Genomic DNA, 10592 nt, shown 5'->3' on the forward strand with positions numbered 1-10592 from the left:
ATCTTGAACAAGGACTTTTCCCCCCAATACTTGATATCCAAACCCTTTAATTGTACCCAGGTGGGAACACTGGTAATGTCATCCTTGGTGAAATCATCAATCGGATTCCATGGTTTCATGACCACTGGCTTCCGATCAAAAAACACATAGCCACCTTGGAGGATTCTGTCGCGTTGTTCCATATTCTGGAATCGGATAATGAAAATGCCACGAGCTATCATTCCCACTTTAACTACTGCATCTTGCCACATCCTTCTTGCAAATCCATCAAGAACATGGAGAGGTAAATTAGCTCCCATTACAAAACAGACAATTGAGGGCTGCCAGTAACTTACTTCCTCCTCAATGTCGTCAAAATCAATCTTCACTTTGGATTTGGGGCTCTGTTCAAGTTGTCCTTCTAGTTCAACCTTCTCTTGAATCGACCCAGAAAACCGAGAGTCCAGGTTCTGTACAATGTTAGATCGGAAAATTGGAGGAGGAGTCTTCGCCCCCGTGCTCACATTTTGGGCCACACGATTCGAGTGAGATAGCCAGTCCGAAAAATTCTGGCATATCTCACCACGATTCCTGGAATCCTCCGTATCTGCAGGGGAAAAAATCTCCTCAGCCCCCAGCTTCATATCTCCAGCGTCCTCATCAATATCCAATTCCTTCACTCCCAAAATCGCATCCATAGAGCGTGTCTTGATGATCCTATCAGAGGATGAAGGACCCTTTTTCTTTGATTTCACTTTCGATTTAGTCTTTCTAGCTACCTTCGCTCCTTTCGCCATGGCTCCGGTGGAACACCGAAGGAGAGAGAGAGAGAGGGAAAAACTAACAAGGTATTGATATTAAACCTAAATGTTTTAGGTGTGGCTCTCAAGCTGAAACTATTGGTCATGCTCTCTTTGATTGTCCGTGTGGTGGGGGGGCTTATGGCAGATTGGAGTAAAAAGCCTATTGTAGGTGTTTGTTAATTTTTTCTCTAAGCTGGGTTGTGAAGATCGCGAACCTTGTCTATGCTTACTGTGGATGGTGTGGTTTGAACGGAATTGGGCACACCATGGGGAAGTAGATCGTTCACCGTTGAATGTGTGTGAGGGGGCTGGCCAATTTTTGTTTTAATTTTAGGAGAGTGCCAAGTGTCTTATGATTGACTATCCGTCTCTCAAGCCTATTCGTGATTTTATGAGGAGAATGATTTGGTTGTCACTGAGGGCAACAGTAACATGGTGCGCGGGCCTTATGTATGGAAGCCGCTGAAGCAATCCCAGCTGAAGATGAATGTTGTTGCAGTAACCTAGGTCCATCGTGGATTAATTGGCTTTGGGGCTAAGAGCATCTCCAACCCATTACCCCATATATGGTGTTGCACCAACACCAAAACTAAAGAACCTTATCACCATATTTTTTTTCATTCCAACTACAATACTAAAAATTACACCAAAAAATATATTCTTTATTATTATATTATTTTTTTTAAAAATAGAATATTTTTTTATTATATTATTTTATCATTTATTTATTTATTTAGTTAATCAATTAAGTAAAAATGTCATCATTAATTACATGAAATAAATTATTTTCTTATAGTGTAGAGTAAGAATTTTCATACACAAATTAAAATAAATTATATAAAAAATTAAGTATCAAATATTTAAAATTTTATTTAGAAAATTAAATTATGTGTATTTATAAATTAAAAAACCCAACATAAAATATAAACCAAAATATTATTCATATGTTTTTATATATATAATATAAATATATTTATCCTTTTAAAAAATATGAAATATATAAAAAAAAAGTTTTTGCCGTATGAACAGTGCACAGCATATATGCCGTATCACTGTTCATAAACGGCTAAACAAGGGTATATTTGAAGTTGGGTTGGAGTTATATATAGCATATAATGCCGTATTCCCATTCCATTGGTGATGGCCTAATGGCCACATTACTCATTGTTTCCATCGCCAGGTCTCCTCTGTTCAAAAGCCTTATATAACTGAATTAATGGTTATTCTTGAAGGTCTCAAGTGGTGCCATCATGAACATATTACAATCCACTCGTTTGAGAGTAATTGCCTTAATACGATTCAAGTCATTCGGCGTGGGGGAAGATAGCTCTGTAGATGATGTAATTGTTGTAATTGTTGGGGATATCCAACAATTTATGTTGCTTTGCCAAGTTGGTTCATATCTTTTTATTCCCAATGAGGAAAATTGGATGGCCCAGTCTTTGGCAAAATATAGTTTACAGGATGGCTATGTTCTATCTTATGTTGATATCCGACGTTGTATTTCTCGCCTCATTGGTGAGGTTATTTGATCCTTTATGATGAATTACCTTTTAAAAAAATAGACTAAACAGAATATTTGTGGCTAGTCCTGTCGGATGCTCGCAATTGTTGGGGTCAGGTTCGTCAGTTGCATGGCCTTTATTTTCGGGCCATATGGGCCTCAAATTGGGCTGTACCAATCAATCCAGCTCAGCCCAGCCGACTAGGCAGCCTCTGATATTTTCTTACAAGTGCATTAGTTGTCAATGTCATAGTGGCAACGAGTCGAACGGACTCACCGAGTCATCTCAGCTTTCTCAAAAATCGTTTGGCCATGGAATCCATGATTAACCCCTGTTCCGCTGCAATAACAACGTCGTCTTCATCTGCTTCTTCTTCGACCTTGCCAATATTCTTTCCCAGGAAGAATTCGTTCCCCTCCAGACCTGCTCAATTCTCTCTCGCCTCAAAAAGTATTTTTTTTTTCATTTCTATTCGTTACACAAATATTTATATATGTATACTGGTTTTCTTTATCTTTTGCTCCATTGGGTACTATCCTGGAATTGAAATTTTTGGAATTTGATATAAAGGATTGAATTCAAAGATTATGCAATATATGAAATTTCTTATGATCTCTTTCTCTCATGAAAATTAATTTCAATATTCGTTATTGATAGTCGTTGAATTTGGGGTTTTAGGTCATGATAATGAAGCCGATCCTGAATTTGTATCGAAAGACATCTCCAAAAGTGTCCCGATTCTCAGTAATCGCAACCTTTCCCTGTCTCCATTCTCAAAGGTATGCTTCCTCGTTTTAGTTTACAGATTAATGTTATTATTATTATTATTATCATTTGGTTGCCGAGAAATTAAGCGAAACAGCAGAACATATGAAATTGTTTAGTCAGTATTGCACAAAAGTGGGAATTTTTTTTCCTGAACTTATTCAAATTGGGGTAATTGTTTAGTTTTTGGTTTAATCAAATTCCCATGTTTAAGATTTTCTGTACAAAATTATGAATTTTTCAGGATGCAGCAATGGGATTGGTGCTAAGTGCCGCAACAGGAAGAGGGTGGACGACTGGTTCTGGTATGGAAGGTCCCCCTGTTCCTGATGAGACCCTGAAAGAATCAAGCACAGAAAACATTTCTACTTTCCCATGGTCTCTCTTCACCAAATCTCCACGGCGTAGAATGCTTGTGGCTTTCACTTGTAACATTTGCGGCCAAAGGACCACGCGGGCTATCAACCCCCATGCATATACTGATGGAACAGTCTTTGTTCAGGTAGGTAATCATGATTTGTAGGATTGCTTTGATATGATTGTGGTCTTGGAATAGTGAATTTGACATCCATTGTGGTTATTTATTGGTTAGCCCATGTAATATATGTATAATTTTGTAATGCTGTAAAGTTTTCTTTTTAGTCATCATGGTGTTCTCATTAGGGGCATCTTGAGTAGGCAAGTTAATAACTTGTTGTAAAAGAAGTCGGTGTTGGTAGCTTCAATGGGTTTAAACTCTTTTTTTGTTTTTTGTTTTGTTTTGTAGTGTTGTGGATGCAGTGCTTTTCACAAGCTTGTGGATAATTTGAACCTGTTTCATGAGATGAATTGCTATGTGGACCCGAGTTTTAGTTACAGGGGTAATGGTTGGGAAGATATGAATTTCAAATATATGGAGATAGAAGAGGATGACGATGACATATTTCCCATCCAGTAAGGTGGGGGTTGTTGATATTGGGGTTTGTACTTCTTGTCTATTCTGTATTGGTATATTGGAACTTTTAGCTCAGTTTCTCATGTATAGTTTTCACTATCAGGGTTTCCCTTTTGAAACCCAGTATTAGATATTCAATATTGTCTATTAATACAAGAAATATCTTATAGTGCAATGTCTAGCCATTAGTAATAGATAATTTACATGTTTCTCTGCGGACTGGATTTTAAATGTCATTGCTCTAACACTGTGCAAAACATATGTATACATGAATTATATAATGCAGTCGGGGGCCATTGAAGTGGCCAACTTTTACTTCTTCCTAGTCAATCTCATTAGCTTATGTTTTTACTTTTCTTGTCTTCTCCTTCGACTTCATTAGAGATTCCAGAGGAATATGACTAGCAGAGAAAGAGAATCCATGCTCTCATTACTCATCTTCTATGCGCTTGTTATCTGATTTGATATGTGGGGAACAGGTTTGATCATAGTACTTTGAATGACGGCAATCATCTGTACAGAAAAATGTAAATATGTACAAATTAAAGAGAAAAAACACTTGCAAATTGCTTCCAATTAAAGTACAAACTCATATATCTTACCATGGCAAGGCCAATGCACATAATGCTGAAACCAGGGAAATAAAATGGTGCTCTTTCGGATAGGAATAAAGCTGGATAGATAGGACAAAAAGTCAATCTTTAGTTCATCTCTATCTTATTAGAAGTCCAACATAAAATAAATATGTGGTTTCCTTTCCTTACCTGTCAAAGGACTAAAAATCAACGGAGAAATGATATTGGCAAAGGAACTTATCCCTGAAATACATCCTTGAGCCTTCCCCTGATACCAATTTTACTATATCTTAACTAAAATGTTTTAGGGTATATATATACACGATTGAAAAGCATTGACCCTTAATTCATTACGATGAAATAATGCTAAAACTACCTGCTCCCCAGAGCCAACTTGTTTGGATGCAATGCTGCGCACCTACGTGAGCCAAGTGATTTTCATGAAAGTTATTAGTACTCAACTCAATCTAGATGATGGCACAACAGTTTTTACTGAAGATAAAAGGTAATAGATGACTTTACTGTTGGGGTTGCAACGACAGAAAAAATTGCAAACACTGAGATGACATAAGGGACCTGCACATATTTGAACAAGTCTCCTCTTTAATGAAGCACATAAACACACCCTCATATTGGCAGATAATAATGTTCTATAATTGTAAGGAAAATAATAAGACTTTATTGTTATTATTATTATTTGGTTTAAGAGGGATTACCCAAGCTGACCATGCTAAGCTGAAAACAAAAGTCTGAACCAAAATGAAACAAGAAAAGGTTAAGCACTAATTCAGAAAGTAAACAGGCAAAGAGAGCGATTTTACTAATGGCAAAGTACATACATTTATACAAGCCACAAAGAGCCCTATAGAAAGCAACTTTTCCTCTCCAATAACTGGGGCAATCAAGGGCATTAAAAATAGCTGCAGAAGAATAACAAATGGTAATGTAACAAAAATTATCAAAGCCATGTTGAATTGAAATGAAAGATTGTAAGAGCAGAGAGGTGTATATATTTATATTATTATACAAACTTATAGAACATACCTGAGAAATGGTTGCTGCAACCCCATTTATGAGGATTATATCAGCAAATTGGTTCTTGTTGTACCGAAAACGAGCCTTTAAGAAATACTGTATGGCAAAGAAATTTTTTCATTATAACATTGATTTGATTTTCTTGAAGTAGACAAAAGAATAGGTATCGTAATAGAATGATGAAAAACCTATAATTCTTAGTTCATTTCCATTCATATCAACTTGAAGATAGAAATGTACCAATAATGAAGCTTGAAAGCCACCCTCAGCAAGACTAAGGAAGAAGGAAACGGTTACTGCTTGTGACAATGTCTTACTGAAACAGAGTGTATTTGTTAAGAATATAAACAAGAAAAATCAAATGGAACACTCTTTAGATGATCAATATTTATAAACTAAGCTCAAATACCATTACCTAATCTTCAGCAAGCAAAGTAGATCTTGCAGAGTTGGAAGGTTCTTAAAAACCCGAGTTCTTGTCGATGATTCAACATTATTTTCGATGTCATGCTGATCTTTCAAGATAGGCTGCAACAAGCCTTCCTCATCAGGCAAGCTTTCTTTGAGGAAAATTCTCATGTATACGGCTGCAGACATAGTTGCTGCTGCAGCAACCTGTAACACCCCATTCAAATGTGAAAATCTTCTTTAAAACAGTACAGATATACATATAACAAAAGAACTTGTTTGTTAGGTAGGAAAAAGTAAGAAAAAAGACCTGAAAAGTTGAAGCAGTGGAGAGCAAACGAGCTGCTAAAGTTCCACAAACATAAGCAGCTGAAGTAACACCAGATAGAATTCCAAATGCTGTGGTTCTTTTATGCTCCGAAACATTGTCTGCCTGTAGTAATAAGTTCAATTTAACTTTGTTACACCACAAAAATCAGTACATCAAATAAAGAGTATACTAGTTTAGAATTTGATATATGGTGCATTTATTTCTACTTAATCAAAATGACTTGAAATTAGATTTGACTAATAATCAATTTCATCTTCAATTGGATTAATGATAATCTTTGTTACACCACAAAAATCAGTACATCAATTTCATGGAAGCAGTAAAAATGATAATAACCCCAACTTCACGCACATAAGAATAAGTTTAAATAAGTAAACAGTGGTCTCATTCCTTAATCATAAGTAAACACATCATATTGGCAAAACTTCAAATGTCATTGTTTGTTTGTTTGCTTTACCTATAAAAATGACTAGAAATCAATAAAGGTTGAAGTGGGTTAAGTACCACATATGCAAGAGCGAGACACATGGTGCTGCCATCACAAACCATGGCAGTTAGAGTTCTGATCCCATAGTGTGCATAATAGAAATTAGTGGCTCGGCTATACGCCAGAATCACTGTTCAAGAAATTAGTTATAAACCATTAGAATATGTAGTTAATGGTTCAGATATAATTAACAGTCATATCAATTGATATTTAATAATATGTATATATTTCACTACTAAATTCATATCATTTGGTGGGGGTGAGTCAGAGTCAAACCAATCCATTAAATATAATAGTAAGGCGCTACTTTTCTCCTTACCGACATGTGTAGACATTATATCTCAAATTTTTTTATTGGGTGATTTGTTACAGCAGTTATTCTACTATTTTTCAGAAATTTTTAAATGATTTATAGTCTCGAAAACATAATTTAAACAGTCAGTTTACACAGTACTTACTTTTTATATATATATTTTTTATTTGCATATAATTAGTAATTTTGAATTTTATTTTTTTGACATCGTAAATATTCAGAATTTTCTAAACGCTTAAAATTACAAAATATATCATCATATAAAAAAAAAATATATTATAATTTCTGCACGTGTAAAAAAAACCTTTACAAATAAAAACAAAAATAGTGCGCTTAGAATAATAATTAGTGAATACAATAAAATAATCATCAAGTGCATGAATATGGATTTGATAGTGAGCTTTGCCAAAAAGTGAGACACACTAACCTATAATTCATACATCACTGCTACCATTATATATTGCCCAAAAAATATGGAAAAGAATCGATGGCCAAAAAGGATTGTTATGGTTGATAATGAGTGATTAAATGTGGTCCAATCCCATATTCAAAGGCTTATAATAACAAGAGAGGACTTGTACACACATATATATATATATGTGTGTGTTGTGACTGTGTGTGCATTTATATATCATAAATATACATATATACCATGTATAGAGAGGTCCACACAAGAGCACATTGGGTGTGAAAATTATACCAAGTGGAATAATGTTGAGCGTCAATGGAAGTGTGAGTAGAGATTTTCTGCCATACTTGTCTGATAGGTTCCCTATCAAGGGTGTCATCACCATCATTCCCAGCCCTATTATCTATATCATCATCATCACCATTAGTATTATTCCTATCATATCAATATATATATATATATATTATACGTAATGAAATAGAAATTTTATGTAGAAAAAACTGTCATATATGGTACATTATTAATTACTAGCTCTAAAGTAGTATTAGTAGTAATAGTAGTAGTATAGTATATATACGTGTATACTTTTCTAATTATAATATCATTTCGTTCTAGGACAACTAACTCTCTTGAAAAAGGAAAATAAAGGGTTCAAGTCAAAATATTTCCCTATTTTCTTTTCGTGATATTTTTCTCACTTTCAACTATTGTATCATTCAAAGAGAGACCTTTATCTTTTACTTTTCGTAAGAAAGGGGTTCTCTAGTTCTTTAACTTTAACTTTCTAAGTAGTGTGTGATTTGGTGAGAAAATATATTCCCTAGCTTATTTTTCCTAAAATGACAACAGATCGATCATAATTAAACTTTATTAATTAATACCTGCATGCAATTTACTTTTAATGATATGATTTCAAGTAGTTTAACTAAATTGAAAAAATGAACATCTTTTGCTGATTTAATTTGCAATAAATTAAGCACATCATCATAGTAATTTTCATCAAAAAAGAAGAAGAGAGAATTAGCACGTATATTATATTATTCATGTATTATTCCAGGGAGTACTGGGGTGGGGACCATTCTATTTTGTATATAGTTTCTAACATTGTAATAATTAAAAAAATAAGGTAATATAAATATATTTTATACATATAACGACAGAATATATTTCGATTAAATAAGTGCAGGACAAAACCTGATCACTTATCCATGATTTGGTGGATTTGAATTTTAGTTCCGAACACATTAATCGTGACTTTCCTACGTAAGCAAATTCGCTAGCTATAACTATATGTATATATATATATATAATTCAAGATATTTCGATGATATATGTGGTAAAAAGAGACTAAACTGGAAAAAGTGGTTATTCTGTTTCAAAGATTTATTTTTTTATTAAAAAAATACTCGTTCACGAAGGTTTTCTAACTCTAATCGATCAAAACTAAGCTTTTTGACTCAATATATAAAGTTACATCATTATTAACTTCAACAAAAGAATAATTCATATACATATACCTATAATATTTATGGTAGTTTAATTTGTTCTTAATTAAACTTTAAGTCATGTATACTTAGAAGTTAAGAAAAAGAAAATAATTATTACATAACCATTTGTTTAAAAAAATTAGGACAGATTTAAAAGAAGGCGTGAGCATAATTCCATATACAAACAAGATGATTAAATGCATAGTGTTTTCTTACATAGATATGGACAAGTTTCATTTATTTAATATGTATAAAGAGATATAAAAATATCTTTGTTTACCCAAAGTAAGTTAACATAACCATTTGTTTAAAAAAAATCCAACAGATTTAGTTGCAGATATATGGACAAGTTTCATTTGGATATAAAAATATCTTTGTTTACCCAAAGTAAGTAACTGAATCATTGTAAAAACGAAGATGAAACTTAGTGAGAAAAACAAACTAATAAAGAAGAAGAGGGAGAAAGAGTTGATACCGCTTGTTGAATCCCAGTAAGGTATATAGCAAAAGAGCACTCATCTTGACCAGGGCAAAGAGCAGACATGGTCACATCTGTAATGACTGGAATCATAGCCATGTTTCCAAAGAAGTAGAGAAATATCGTCACATACAGATGACCCAAATCTCTTACCTTACCCTTCTCCATAGCCATAACCACTTTCTTCTTCTTCTTCTTCAACCCCACTACCAGTCTGCACTACCCTTTATCCCAAACATTTTCTCAAAAAAAAATCCCAAATATAATTAATTGATAAATAATACTTTATATCCCAATAACCACCACTACTAGCAGTTATATACTGAATAGCCATAAAGGATTCATATGTATAACTCTCAAAAACTTTTTTATATTTGTATATATGTCCCCCTCTCTTTTGCTTTAATTTTCTTTTTTTGACTTATTTCTTTTATAAAAGGTGATGTGGCCTTGGCTTTAAAGTCCTTGGAAGAAAAATTCCTATACACGGTCTTGGCATAGGTCATGAATTGAAATGACTGACCACCATTGATTGAATTCATTGTCTTATTCTTAGGTAGTAGAGTAAAAAATAATCCAAACTTGTGATAAATGTACCATGTCCCGTATATACGGCTACGGGTGTTCATAAAACCGCCCACCCCGCACAAACCGTCCACACCGCATTGTAATTTGCAGTTTAGAATCTTTCGCGGTGTGGTTGCAGTTTGTATGTTTGCCAAGTCGCGCATTGCGATACAGTTTGCAATTTTAAATTTTATAAATACAGTTTAAAACCACACCGCACCGCATCATTATATATATTAATTTTTCAATTTGACTACATTTAAAGTTAATGCATAAATATTTATATAGTATAATATAATATACACAATATCTAGAAAGAAATATAATGTTTCATAGGATGCTAATACATATTATACTTCAATTTAAATGTATTCTTCCTAAATTAAAATAATATTTACTTTTATATTACATTTTTTATTTGTTATTAATTTGTTATATTTTTATTGTTTTACTTAAAGTTTATTAGCTTGTTGTACATTTAATTATTTTGTTAAGCATTCTATGGTTATGAGATTT

At 33.4% G+C, this 10592-nt stretch overlaps 2 protein-coding genes across 2 annotated transcripts; one reads left to right on the forward strand and one right to left on the reverse strand.

The window, feature by feature from the left end:
- Positions 1-2521: 2521 nt before the first annotated feature.
- Positions 2522-4305, forward strand: LOC133787629 (uncharacterized). Its single transcript, XM_062225559.1, has 4 exons — positions 2522-2737; positions 2966-3066; positions 3297-3554; positions 3819-4305. Exons 1-4 carry the CDS (start codon positions 2599-2601, stop codon positions 3987-3989), a joined length of 669 nt encoding a protein of 222 aa, XP_062081543.1. The 5' UTR covers positions 2522-2598; the 3' UTR covers positions 3990-4305.
- LOC133787613 (uncharacterized) lies at positions 4151-9868 on the reverse strand. The gene is made up of 14 exons (XM_062225558.1): positions 9507-9868; positions 7836-7947; positions 6840-6952; positions 6315-6437; positions 6012-6211; positions 5837-5912; positions 5606-5692; positions 5401-5481; positions 5278-5310; positions 5084-5137; positions 4938-4979; positions 4751-4829; positions 4589-4659; positions 4151-4499 (listed from the first exon to the last, which is right to left on the reverse strand). The coding sequence occupies exons 1-14, from the start codon at positions 9681-9683 to the stop codon at positions 4428-4430; spliced, it is 1320 nt and encodes a 439-aa protein (XP_062081542.1). The 5' UTR covers positions 9684-9868; the 3' UTR covers positions 4151-4427.
- Positions 9869-10592: the final 724 nt, after the last annotated feature.

The sequence above is a fragment of the Humulus lupulus genome, chromosome 1 (genome assembly GCF_963169125.1).
Source record: "Humulus lupulus chromosome 1, drHumLupu1.1, whole genome shotgun sequence".
Classification (NCBI taxonomy): Eukaryota; Viridiplantae; Streptophyta; class Magnoliopsida; order Rosales; family Cannabaceae; genus Humulus; species Humulus lupulus.

Coding starts and splice junctions, on each gene's coding strand:
- LOC133787629 (XM_062225559.1), top strand. CDS start 2,599: ATGGAATCCATGATTAACCCCTGTTCCGCTGCAATAACAACGTCGTCT. Junction 2,738..2,965: donor ATTCTCTCTCGCCTCAAAAA/GTATTTTTTTTT, acceptor TTGGGGTTTTAG/GTCATGATAATGAAGCCGAT. Junction 3,067..3,296: donor CCCTGTCTCCATTCTCAAAG/GTATGCTTCCTC, acceptor TGAATTTTTCAG/GATGCAGCAATGGGATTGGT.
- LOC133787613 (XM_062225558.1), bottom strand. CDS start 9,683: ATGGCTATGGAGAAGGGTAAGGTAAGAGATTTGGGTCATCTGTATGTG. Junction 7,948..9,506: donor TTACTGGGATTCAACAAGCG/GTATCAACTCTT, acceptor ATGATGATATAG/ATAATAGGGCTGGGAATGAT. Junction 4,830..4,937: donor AAGTTGGCTCTGGGGAGCAG/GTAGTTTTAGCA, acceptor AATTGGTATCAG/GGGAAGGCTCAAGGATGTAT.